At 34.5% G+C, this 14,058-nt stretch overlaps 1 protein-coding gene across 1 annotated transcript in view; it reads right to left on the bottom strand.

Moving 5' to 3' along the window:
- The window catches only part of syt7b (synaptotagmin VIIb), a 66,441-nt gene that overhangs the window by 29,929 nt on the left and 22,454 nt on the right, over positions 1-14,058 (bottom strand). Inside the window, exon 6 of the mRNA XM_016280433.1 lies at positions 11,376-11,495. Within this exon, the coding sequence (XP_016135919.1) occupies positions 11,376-11,495 (120 nt within the window). The remainder of the gene's footprint in view (positions 1-11,375; positions 11,496-14,058) is intronic.

Raw genomic sequence — 14,058 nt, 5'->3', positions numbered from 1 at the left:
AGAATCGCGATTCATATATGAGTAGATTTTTACGTGCACCTCTAGTTTTCTCTTGCTCTTCTCTAAAACAGCACAGCATGGCCTCGCCCCCTTTGCTGCCTTTTCCCGAGGGCGGGGTTTATCTGGGTTTGTGATGTCACGAACCCGGGAAGTAACTTGTTGTAGTCCCTACCAGCCGTTTTTGTAGGCATTAAACTACCAGAATTTTAAAAGACGGTATCTCCGTTTGCATTGAACTTTCAGCTTTGTAACTTTGCAGATATTGTTTATGCTCAAACAGCAACGTTACACACTAACTAACGTTAAAAATTGAAATCGCAATCAACCACCCCTTTAATATTAGTAAAATACTGCATTGAATTACTTAGTTTTCAAGCAGATTGTGTGAGTTTGATGGAGTGAAAGCATACTCACTCCGCTTTAAGTCCATACTGGGTTTTCTATTTCCTACTTAATGCAATAAAAAAATTATAGAAATTAACACTTTTTCTATTAAGAATGTGTTAAATTGATCAAAAGTCACAGTAAATATGTTTACATTGTAACAAAAAATTATATTTTCAAATAAATGCTGAACTTCATATTTATCAAAGAAATCTGAAAAAAAAATTTGATCACCGTCTCCACAAAATTATTAAGCAGCACAACTGTTTTCAACATTGATAATAATAATAAATGTTTCTTGAGCAGCAAATCAGCATATTATACTGATTTCTGAAGGATGATGTGACACTGAAGACTGGAGGAATGATGCTGAAAATTCAGCTTTGATTCACGGGAATAAAATTAATTTTAACATATATTACAATAGAAAACAGTTATTTTAAATTGTAATAATATTTCACAATATTCAAATAAATCCAGCCGTATGTGAGCATCAAAATCTTAATGACACCAAAATTTGAGTAGTAGTATATTAGGCTCTGATTATAAGTTATTAAATTATTATTATTATATAATTGATTTTTTGATTTAAACATTTACAAAAAATACAAATAAATGAATAATGAATAAAAAATGTATAATCAAATCAATCAATATGTCGAATTAAAATTTATGGAGCTGCATGATTTGGCCAGGCAACATATATTGAAATTGTTTTGTCAAATAGTGTGAATGCGATTTGGACTGCAGTTTGATAAAGATTCAACATCTTATATTGCAGCTGCTTAGATATCCAGGAAAACAACAACAACCAAATCAATGGCTTCTACAACCTTAATAGTGGTCTCCAAATGAATCTTTTGCTCACATTCTGCTACCAATACCAACATTGTTATTATTGTCAGTATCTTCAATGTAGCTACTTTGTACTCTTGAATGAGGTTGGCAATCTACAACATTGAAATGCTATGTCGGAAGCTAGTTAGTGTTAATGTGCTGTGGCGTTGAAACAGGAAATGCGGGTTTGATTGTGACCTACTGCATCCCATTTTCTTCCCAATACTTTCCAATCCTGCTCTGCTATGTCGATTAACAAAGAGAAGGCACTCCATAAAAAAAACCAAAGCGACGTGGTTGATGATTTGTGGTTTGTGTGTTGTATGATAATGGAGGCTGGTGGGTGTGACCCTGCCGTTGCCCTAGAGACAGTGCTCTGGCTACTGAGTGGAGTGATTGAAGGCAGTTATTAGTAGAGCAAGGACACTCTCCATGGCGACCATTCCAGACGGACCCCGGAGGGCCAGGGTGAGCTTTGATCACAGTCTGGTGCTTTGACATGTACCCTACCCCAACAGAGCACCAGACACACAAAGAGAAAGACACAGAATTCCATCTATCTATCTATCTATCTATCTATCTATCTATCTATAAAAACAGAACGGAGAATGAGAATGCAATTTTTTTTCAAATTTATGTTTTAATTAAAATATAATCAACTGAAATCCTATATTCATCCTATATTCAAAGGTTTGGGGTCATTAAGATTTGTAATGTTTTTGAAGTTAAACGTATGCTCACTCTTCTGCTCACCAAGGCTGAATTTATTAGATTCAAGATATAGCAAAAACAATAATATTGTGAAATATTGTTACAATTTAAGTTTACAGATGGTTGTTTAAATGATTTAGTTTTAACTTTCATGTTTACCTTGACATACAAGCTCTGTTCCAAAACCCACTGAGCTGTCTTGCTGTCTACGGTCTACACAGGCAGCTGCCTTCTAAGGGATCATCCTGACTGAATTAGAACCTTAAAAGTGAGTGATTTGGAACACTCTATAGCAACTCTATTCATCACAACTCCACACATGCAGTGCACAACATTAACAACTGATTTGAATGCAGGCAAAGCAAGAGGAACAATGCAGTATAATTTGCATAAATATACAGTTGTCCTCCAAAAGTTTTGAATCGCCCTAGGTAAAGTGGGGTTTTGGACAATATCAGCATAAATCCTTGTCATTTTAGATGACTTTGCATTGAAAAAGGACAAAACAAACTATTAAAACATATTTTATTAAATAAAAAATGAATGAACAAAAAAAAAAAAAAAGTTTAGTATTTATGCAAAGAAATTATTTACGCTGATTTTGTCCAAAACCTCACTTTGCCTATAGGGTTTTCAAACATTTTGAGGACATTTTATGAGGTTTTGTGAATTTTTGACGGTTTTAAGATGTTATTATTTAATTAAAAGAATAATAATAACTTAATAACAATACTTTTAAAATAATAATAATAATAATAAATAATTTTTAGGACTTTTCCTGGAAATTAACATAAAAAATAGTTTTTAATATTTCCAGGTTTTCACTGATCAAGTAGTGGTAAATAAATAAATACATAAATACATGAACTGAAAACATACAATATTTTTCTGCATTTTCATACATTAACATCAAGAAATGATTCATGCTGATTTCATACAATACCTAATTTTACCTACGGCATTTCAAAACATTTTGGTTTTAAGAATTTATTATTTATTAATAATAATTAGAAGAAGAAGAAATGTTATTATTATTGTTAGTAGTAATATCGTTAACATTATTATTAAAAAGTTTATATATGACTTTTTTCGTGGAAATTGGCATTTTAAAACAACCTCATATTTCCAGGTTTTGCCTGATCATGGCAGATTGTGGGAATGGACCTTGACTGAGCAGACGGGATGAAAATGATTATAAATTGGGAGCAGATGGACACAGAGTAAAATTCCCGGGTGGGTGGGGAATGAAACTTGCTGGACTAAGATGGAAAAACCCGTCCTGATGTAGACCTCTACACTTCAGTTTAACTAGTTTGAAGCGGAGAGACTGTGAACTCCTGAGAGTGTCTGGTTATAAAGTGCTGTGTGTCTATTTGTGTGGGTTGATGTGTGTTTAAAGAGTCAAGACTTATTCTCCCGGCAGAAGCCAGAACGGTGTGTGTGTGTGTGTGTGTGCGTGTCCATGATACATGTCTCAACCAGACGGAGGAGTTGTGTATTTTTAGTTGGGACTACACTCTCTTATAATGAGCACACCCCCACTGTGATCTGACACCTCGCTGAAACACAGATCAAAGAGAGATAGAGAGAGAGAGAGAGAGAGAGAGAGAGAGAGAGAGAGAGAGAGAGGACTACCAAAGTGAATGTGTGATGATAGCAAAAAAGTTCAAAATGACAACCCAAATAAGCCAGATGAGGATTCAAGAAAAAAACAAAAAAACAAGATTACTGCCAAAAATGAAAATTTGCTGACAATTGATTCACCCTTAGGCTATCCAAAATGTAGATGAGTTTGTTTCTTCATCAGAACAGATTTGGAGACATTCAGCATCACATCACTTGCTCAGCAGTGGATCCTCTGCAGTGAATGGGTGCCGTCAGAATGAGAGTCCAAACAGCTGATTAAAAACATCACAATAATCCACAAGTAAACAAATCCATCATTAAGGATTTCAAACCATTGCTACCTGGTAAAATGACAGTTCTCTATAATATTCAGGGCTTGCAAAATTTCAAAATCCCTCGTAGCCCTTGGGCAGGCACTCTTCAGATTTTGGTAGCCCAAAATAAATTTAACTAGCCCAAATAAAAAAAGACAAATTTTTATTTAAGAAAATTGGATAGGAGTTGAAAAATCAATCAAAAATATTTTCAAAACACAAATATCAACACATATTAAGGAAGGAATTTTATCTCACTATTTACAGAGTCTCTGCAGAATTTTTTTTTTAATTAAAAAATATTTTATTTTTATGACCATTTTTGGGACCTGCACAAATAATGATAAACATCAAATTTCAGCCTTTAAACCATTTTTAGGGAAAGGGATGATTATTATTATTATTGTTATTATGATTATGATATGATTATTATATAAATTATTATATAAATTTAAAACATATAAATATATAGGGGAGAGTAGTAACACTTTTTTACTTTCTCAGTTTGTGTAAATCCACATGGGGTTCAGAATATAATTTTTTTTTATCCACAGTAATTTTACACTCGTCTAGTACAAATATGTCGCTTTGTTTCATGAACACAGTGTATACGTTTTTCTTTATTTACCCTCAAAAAATGGAAGTGAAATGTGACAACATGCCCCGTAGGTGGGGTACATTGTAACATCTGAGGGGCACGTTGTAACATGACCATATAACAGCTTAAAATGTTATCTGATCGAATGAAAAAAATATACAAGACAAACTAAAATATTTTGTTAATAAAATAAAAATGCTTTACATGTCTTGAAATAATAATTTCTAAACATTAAACATTGACTGTCAGTCTTTATTCACCTGTTTCTCGTTCTTTCTCATTCAAATGCATTAAAGTAAATAGTGTAAATTACATCGCTAATGTCATAGAGTAGCACATTGTAACGCAGTGTTACAACGTGCCCCATCTGCTAGTTAGCGAAGCATTAAAAAAAATATCTAAACTGATAAATAACAGATTGGAGATTAAAATAATAGCAGATTTGTCTAATTTTAAATGATTAATAAAAACAGAGATGAAAAATTTACTTAAGCCAGAATTTTAACTATGGTAAAATAAATGTTCATTGAAATCTTCAAAAGATTTTAGAATTTTGGCACACTTTTTGTTCTATATAATGTTGATATGGTAACTAATAAATACTGTAAATGTTGTTATGCTAGCATGTGTGGAAATATTCAAACCATGTGTGTTACAACTAACCCTGCGTTACTTTGTGCCCTGCGCTCCCCTTTTTTACCGTCTTAATTGTTTATACTTTTAGAAGGTACATTAGCTTCTTTCACATTTACAACTCTACGTGTTTGCTGCGTAAAAAAAACATGGGTCGATATTCGCATTGGTCAGAACAGAAGATTAATGAACATGAAAATTCATTCTCTGCCAGCAGGGGGCGCTTTTGGAATGGCAGAAATATAGCAGTTTCCATGGTAACGGCAGTAGACAAAGCTGCGCTGCTCTCATAAACGTGACTTAATCAGGCATTATAGGTAAGAAAGATGAAAAGAAAATGTAATCGAAACTTTTCTGAAGACAGTCGGTTCCTTTGAAACGTGCAACGCCCATACTTATTCAATGAAATCATATTCTTGAATTTCCATCCCCGAATGTAAGACCTCTTGAAATTATAATTAAGACTTTTGTTATACTATTTAAGGTATTTAAGTATTTGTACCATTTAAGGTATTTTTATGGCCTTAAATTTGATACAGCTAAATTGAGGACCTGTGGGAACCCTGTATTCAAGCCTGTCGGGCAAGGTAGTGATATATTTTGGTAGCTCAACTGGAAGACACAAGGGTCCTGGTATGTCGGGCTAGCGATTTTTACCCTGATCTTAATGATGGATTTGTTTATTACAAACACGTAGCTTTTTGCTTAAGAACTTAACTGCTGTTAACTAATGGATTGGAGTGGTGTGGATTACTTGTGAATTATTGTGATGTTTTTATCAGCTGTTTGGACTCTCATTCTGACGGCACCCATTCACTGCAGAGGATCCATTGCTGAGCAAGTGATGATATGCTACATTTCTCCAGATCTGATCTGATGAAGAAACAAACTCATCTACATATTGGATAGCTTGAAGGTGAGTAAAATTTCATTTTTGCGTAAACTATTCCTTTAAGACAAAGACAATCGTTGCGAGCAGAGGAAGTAAACTCACTGGTAGGACTCATTGACACTGTGATTGATAACCGTGTTTTTATCAGCTGTTTGGACTCTCATTCTGACGGCACCCATTCACTGCAGAGGATCCATTGCTGAGTAAGTGATGATATGCTACATTTCTCCAGATCTGATCTGATGAAGAAACAAACTCATCTACATATTGGATAGCTTGAAGGTGAGTAAAATTTAATTTTTGCGTAAACTATTCCTTTAAGACAAAGACAATCGTTGCGAGCAGAGGAAGTAAACTCACTGGTAGGACTCATTGACACTGTGATTGATAACCAGGTAGAATACACAAGGACGACCATTGATTTTGTGATAAGCTTGTGTGGATGGAGTACTTCATTAGCAAAAATCAGACATCGTACTTCAGGACTTGCCAATGACTAACTGTTGATTGGTCACCTCACACTTCCTGTGGACTTAAAACCAAAAGCTGAGATGTGACGTCAAAGACAGCAGCAGACAGACACAAATATAAGTTCATTTCACACTCTTAAAAGACCTCCAAAAAATAATAGTCAATTGTAAAACATCCATAATAATATAATGAAATACTTGTCAATGCATATATATATATATATATATATATTAGGGATGCACCGATACCACTTTTTCCAGTACTCGCCCGATACCGACTTTTATTTTTGGTGTTTGCCGATACAGAGTACCGATACCAATATTTTTATTGCATTTGTAAATTTTTTAAATATTGGGTACAGAAACCAAAAGAGTATGTATAATGTTAGTTGGTTAACTTCATTTATCAAATAGATACAGTCAAGCCAAAATTTATTCAGACACCTTCAACATTTCTCACATTATCACAGTTTATTCGCTATAGTTTAGAAAATGGTAATAAAATATGACAAGACCTCAGAGTTAAACTGAGTCAGAACAAATTCAGCTTGATAATGTTAGATAACTCTGATAGAAAGGTGTGTAATGGATTACAATCAACCAAAAATTTTTCAGACAGCTGTTAGTATGACAGTATTTACACAACTATCAATAATTAGTCAGGCAACCCTTAGCCTCAATGACAGCCTGTAGTCTCCTGGGCATGCTGTCACCCAGCTTCATGCAAACCTCAACTTCAGTTTTTTTCCCAGACTCGGTCTGAATTTCAACATTTCTCACATTATCACAGTTTATTCGCTATAGTTTAGAAAATGGTAATAAAATATGACAAGACCTCAGAGTTAAACTGAGTCAGAACAAATTCATCTTGATAATGTTACATAACTCTGATAGAAAGGTGTGTAATGGATTACAATCAACCAAAAATTTTTCAGACAGCTGTTAGTATGACAGTATTTACACAACTATGAATACTTAGTCGGGCAACCCTTAGCCTCAATGACAGCCTGTAGTCTCCTGGGCATGCTGTCACCCAGCTTCATGCAAACCTCAACTTCAATGTTTTTTCCCAGACTCGGTCTGAATAATTTTTGGTCCCAAAATGTTTTTATCAGTTTTACTGGTAGTCCACCGTATGAACAATTTTTGGGTATTATTTATAATAATGCAGGGAACTGTATTATAAATCTCCTAACTGTGATATTTTCAGTAATAGAAGTCGTGTTTTTTTCATCTGAAACGTGCTGTGATTTATATTCCAAAGCCATTCATATAATGCAGAAACACTCAAGCAAGCAAAACACGTGCAACGCGTGCACGTATTTGTACTGGTGCAGAATGAGAGGAACAAGTACAGTACAGCCTAGCGCATTTCACACAGGCTGTTAGTTTCACTTTCGCCTGAAAGTCGTGTATGCCTAAGATTGAAAATAAATGTTTATATTGAATGCCCCTATAAATGGTCTTATTTTTATGATTTAGTTTTAATCCAAATGATGTGTGTGCTAAGTGAGTGAACATCAGAGATCACACAACAGAAGTGTGCGCGCTCTCTCTCTCTCCCTACCGTTAAGTAACTTGTGCATTGTTTTACTTACTTGTTTTTGACGTATCCGACCGAACTACAAACTTTCCAGTGATGTATGTGAGAGAGGTATATTCTCTTTGTATACATACTTAATCTCTAATAACTCCATTCTGCTGTTTGTTGTTCTGTTGCCAGTGTTTCTTTGTCTGAATATGGCACTTATCACATGCTGTGTGGTATCGGCGTTTGGTATCGGGGCATTTTAATGAGTACGAGTACGAGTACGAGTACAGGAGCTCAGTATCGGGCCCGATACCGATACCAGTATCGGTAACGGTGCATCCCTAATATATATATATATATTAGGGCTGCCCCCTAATAGTCGACTAACCATTAGTCGACCAGAAGAGGCTTGGTCGAGCAAAATTTTTTTAGTCACTTAGTCGCAGAAAAAAAATAAATCCACAGGCAAAGTCACGCAGTTCGTGACAGACAAATCGTTAACGACTAGTCTATGGAAATACAGTAGCCTACATCGGCCAGGACATCCAAATCCTCACCCATCATTCATCCACCACAAATATGGCTTATCATCTGAAATATGTAAGTATTAGCAACTTTACATGACCACTCAATCTAATGTTAGGCTAACCTAGAAAAATGTGTGCTATTGAAGTGTCTGTGTGGAGTGTAGAAGCGCGCTCACCGTAGGACAGATGGAGGCGCCAGTGCGGTTACTTGCTCTTTAAATACTCCGTAATTTCTAGTGATACAGACAAGAGTAATACATCTTTTGAATCTGTAAAGACTCTAAGTTTATTTATGTGCACTCACAATAACAATAAAACATTGCGCTTTTGTGCTGTTTGTTGTTCTGTTGCCAGTGTTTCTTTGTCTGAATATGGCACTTATCACATGCTGTGTGGTATCAGCGTTTGGTATCGGGGCATTTTAATGAGTACGAGTACGAGTACGAGTACAGGAGCTCAGTATCGGGCCCGATACCGATACCAGTATCGGTAACGGTGCATCCCTAATATATATATATATATTAGGGCTGCCCCCTAATAGTCGACTAACCGTTAGTCGACCAGAAGAGGCTTGGTCGAGCAAAATTTTTTTAGTCACTTAGTCGCAGAAAAAAATAAATCCACAGGCAAAGTCACGCAGTTCGTGACAGACAAATCGTTAACGACTAGTCTATGGAAATACAGTAGCCTACATCGGCCAGGACATCCAAATCCTCACCCATCATTCATCCACCACAAATATGGCTTATCATCTGAAATATGTAAGTATTAGCAACTTTACATGACCACTCAATCTAATGTTAGGCTAACCTAGAAAAATGTGTGCTATTGAAGTGTCTGTGTGGAGTGTAGAAGCGCGCTCACCGTAGGACAGATGGAGGTGCCAGTGCGGTCACTTGCTCTTTAAATACTCCGTAATTTCTAGTGATACAGACAAGAGTAATACATCTTTTGAGTCTGTAAAGACTCTAAGTTTATTTATGTGCACTCACAATAACAATAAAACATTGCACTTTTGTAAAATAATGAAAGCAAACAGGATGTGCTTTCTGCCGTCGCGGTCTCCGTGAACTTGAGCGTTTATGCCTGCCTTACAGACATAGAAAAAATATATCCATAGAGAGTGAAATGTCTACATTCAAATGAACCAAATCAAACGGAAAACAAATATCCTCGGATTATGTAATCCGTATGAAACTTGTATACAGGCGCATCACTACAGCGGAGATGACGAGTTACGTCGACTTCATCTCTTAATCCGAAAACAAAAAAAAGCAGTAGTTTATCAATAAATTATTCAAATATTAATGCAGCCTCCTTAACTGTTTTTCCCTGACACATTCATAATCATTAGCTTTTGTGGTGCGCTGTGGCAAACTTTATGCGTGTGCTTGAGCGCTTATTAGGCTATGTAGGCAGTTAAAGGCTCATTATAATGATTTAAATTGCTTATTAATAAATTTGCGATTAGTCGACTAATGCTTAAAATGAACGACTACTAGAAACATTTTTAGTCGGGGGCAGCCCTAATATATATATAGATAGATAGATAGATAGATAGATAGATAGATAGATAGATAGATAGATAGATAGATAGATAGATAGATAGATAGATAGATGTAAAGGTTCCTTGTAAAGGAATGTAAAGGAACTTTTACATATTTAATAAATCAGGCTTTTATGGCTCATATAGTGTGATATTGTGAGACTATGAAGCTAATACTTGAGGAAGAAAAAAAGTTTCCTTCAAGTTTAATTCAATTCAGAGGCTCAAACTGAGCAAAAAAAAAGCAATCTGGTGCAGTTAGTGATATTTATATGGCCAAAAAGAAATTAAATTGAGGGCCCAAAAAAAAAAAAAAAAAAAAAAAAAAGCAATCTGGTGCAGTTAGTGATATTTATACGGCCAAAAAGTAAGATGAAATTCTGATAACTGGTAAGGTAAATCAATGAGATGTTTATAACAGTGGCAGACTACTTACATAAAATGCTTATAAATATCAGTTGTCACTCTATTTCTCCCAATAATATGTCCTATTAAGATGATATTTAAGTGTTTAGTTTTATGATCAAAGCTTTGTAGTTAAAAACCTATAATGCAATGAAATATATATATATATATATATATATATATATATATATATATATAGATAGATAGATAGATAGATAGATAGATAGATAGAGAGATAGATAGATAGATAGATAGATAGATAGATAGATAGATAGATAGATAGATAGATAGATAGATAGATAGATAGATAGATAGATGTAAAGGTTCCTTGTAAAGGAATGTAAAGGAACTTTTACATATTTAATAAATCAGGCTTTTATGGCTCATATAGTGTGATATAGTGAGAATATGAAGCTAATACTTGAGGAAAAAAAGTTTCCTTCAAGTTTAATTCAGTTCAGAGGCTCAAACTGAGCAAAAAAAAAGCAATCTGGTGCAGTTAGTGATATTTATATGGCCAAAAAGTAAGATGAAATTCTGATAACTGGTAATGTAAATCAATGAGATGTTTATAACAGTAGCAGACTACTTACATAAAATGCTTATAAATATCAGTTGTCACTCTATTTCTCCCAATAATATGTCCTATTAAGATGATATTTAAGTGTTTAGTTTTATGATCAAAGCTTTGTAGTTAAAAACCTATAATGCAATGAAATACCATAATGAAAGGAACAAATAAACGCTCCTCAAAAACCTGATGATCATATACGATACTCACATTTTAACATGATTTATCAAAACATTATGCATGGATAATCAAGGAAACCTAAGCTGCTATATATCTGCTTATTTTGAGCATATATGGAAATTAAACTGTCTGTTTTAAACCAGCCATTACCTTTTGTCGGTGGGAGGTGTTTCCTTGTCAGCTGGTGCCTCCTGTAGATCTGGAAGGTTGGCGAAGTCATCTTGTTCGACCAATCCGATCGCGAGGGACAGTACGACCATCTTTCCCTCTCTGTCACAAAACACAGAATCAAACAAGTGGTGAGCAGAAGCCATTATAAACTAGAAAAGGAAATCAAAATGAACTTGGATGTTGACTTGACAACTGGTCTTAAAGCTAAAGAAAATAAAAGTTTAAAAAGGCTTCAAGCTTGAAAGTACAGATAGACAGAAGGGACTACGGTTTAAAATAAAAAACAAGATGGTACAATAACAGTATATTGGCAAGTGTAGGGCATCAGAATGAATCAGACAATTTAAGATTTGGTCAGATTGGTGTTGAACAACCCAAAGAGCCGAATTCCACAAAGAGGCCCAAGACAACAGGATGTTCATAAATCAGATCCTGGCGCCACAAGTCTGAAGTGAGCCTAACAAACTAGCAGTTTCAAACAGCTTTCAACATTAACACAAAAGAACACATTGATCATTTCAACTCGGGAAGGAGATTGTCAATTTTGGGGCAAGTAACCAAGATTGACGGTCAAAGAGATGCACAGCATGACCATCTCATGTAAATCCATGATAGTAATCACAGAGCTAAAGACTTTCTTCAGATTGACTTCCCCCCCGCCTAGGAGACAAGAACCAGACTGAAATTCCCTCTAGTCCCCTTTTGACCCCTGCTTCTCATGGAACACACCATCACGTTCACAGAATGGCAGAGATACTGCCTGTACATGAATATATATATATGTGTATATATATATATATATATATATACAATGTCTCAGTCTCTCTGCCATTCTGTGAACGTGAGGGTGTGTTCTGTGAGAAGCAGGGGTCAAAAGTTTTGTGCTTACAAGTTAATGTCTTAAACTGCCGATCTTGTTACTGTACTAATAAATAGTGTTTTCACTATACTTTGGATTTTAATATCCATTGCTGAGTTGATGTTAAACGGCTCGTTCAATGAATCGCTGGCTGACTCAGTGATCAGCCGTAAAACAGTGATTCTGTCCAAATTCCCTATAAAATCTTAAATGATTCCCTTTGAGCTAAATTAACCTGTTTCCCTTACACAAGTTTGGGAACTTTTTTGAAAGAAATTAATACTTTTATTCAGCAAGGATGCATTCAATTGATAAAAGGTGACGATAAAGACATTTCTAATGTTACAAAAGATTTCTATTTCACGTTCTTCTTATCGAATCTTGAATCTTGAAAAAAAAATAAAGTATCACTGCTTTCACACAAATATTGAACAGTGCACCTGTTTTCAACAACAAATAGTAGAGTAAATGAGTTCTGTCTAGTATTTTGGTTTGAGACAAAGTTGATGCTTAAATGAAGTGCATTTAAGAATGCCATTATGTATCTATGTTCTTGTAGGAAAGAAAACATTACAAATTAAACAGCAATTAAAGTAAATGGAGAGCAAATGTAGAACTTCAGTAAGATCTAAACAATTTTTCAAACACACTCTGATCTGTTAAAGATGCAAATGCATGCAACAAAGAGGCATGATCTACGTCTCTTCTCCTAAACAATCTTAGGAGAGACATCTGAGATAAAGTTGACACCTAAATGAAACATAACTGAGAAGTCCATTATACCTCCTGAGCTCTGAAAGAGCAGTCTCTGAGCAATACACTACCCTCCATTTCTCTAACTACAAATGTTCCCCTTTCTTTCAGACTCCATTAATCCACTGATTTTATAACGATTTACACTCATAAAGGAATCGGCAGACTGGCATGTAAAACATGCTTTGCTGTGGGCTACGACAGAATCAGTGTTACACAGGAGCGCATTAAGCCCACACACACTCATTTATCGATTACGGTGAGTCTAAAACATCACCCTTACACGGGCTGTAAATGGCCTTCACAAGAGCCATCAGCTCACATTCACAGCAGGGTCCTAAAGGGAGATCCATTCACAGCGTGGACAAGATGTCTGATTTCAGCTCCAGATAGCGGCAGGTCAAACACAGGAGCGGTCAGGGCCAGGAGCTTCATTTTAAAGGACTGATTGAGCACTGCACACAAAATGCCATCGGTAAACTTAAATAGAAACAAAGGGCAAAGATGCATGACAAAACTGCCAAAAGGTAATATTAATATTTTTTCAAAAATACGTTTAATACAAATTTACCAGTGTCATGTTGCATTTTTAAGTTTGTTTTTACATAGTATTTTTTAAAGTTTTATTTTGCAACAATTTGTTGAAATGTTTTTGTTACAAAAAAATACAGAAAAACCTGAAAAAACGTTGTATTTCATATGCATTTATATGTATTTCATGTTTCAAATGTATTCCATTTTTTTTTTTACTTTTTAATATTTTTTTTAATATAAATTTCTATTTTACCATTTTTTAAATAAATATTGTTTGTTGCAATATAAAACTTGTTTTTTTTAAACTAACCTTTACTATTTTAATTTTTACTTTTTTAGTTGTTTTAATGTTTCAAGTTAAATTTTGCAACAAATTTTTTTAAATAAATGTTATTTTTGTTGCAAAATAAAACTTGAAAAACACAAAAAATCCTTACATATATATATATATATATATATATATATATATATATATATATATATTTATTTTTTTTTATATTTTTTTTTTTTGCAACA

Source organism: Sinocyclocheilus grahami, unplaced genomic scaffold, assembly GCF_001515645.1.
Source record: "Sinocyclocheilus grahami isolate Dianchi unplaced genomic scaffold, SAMN03320097.WGS_v1.1 scaffold140.1, whole genome shotgun sequence".
Classification (NCBI taxonomy): domain Eukaryota; kingdom Metazoa; phylum Chordata; class Actinopteri; order Cypriniformes; family Cyprinidae; genus Sinocyclocheilus; species Sinocyclocheilus grahami.
The sequence above is the reverse complement of the archived record's forward strand: the minus strand, read 5'-3'. Positions and strand labels throughout refer to the sequence as shown.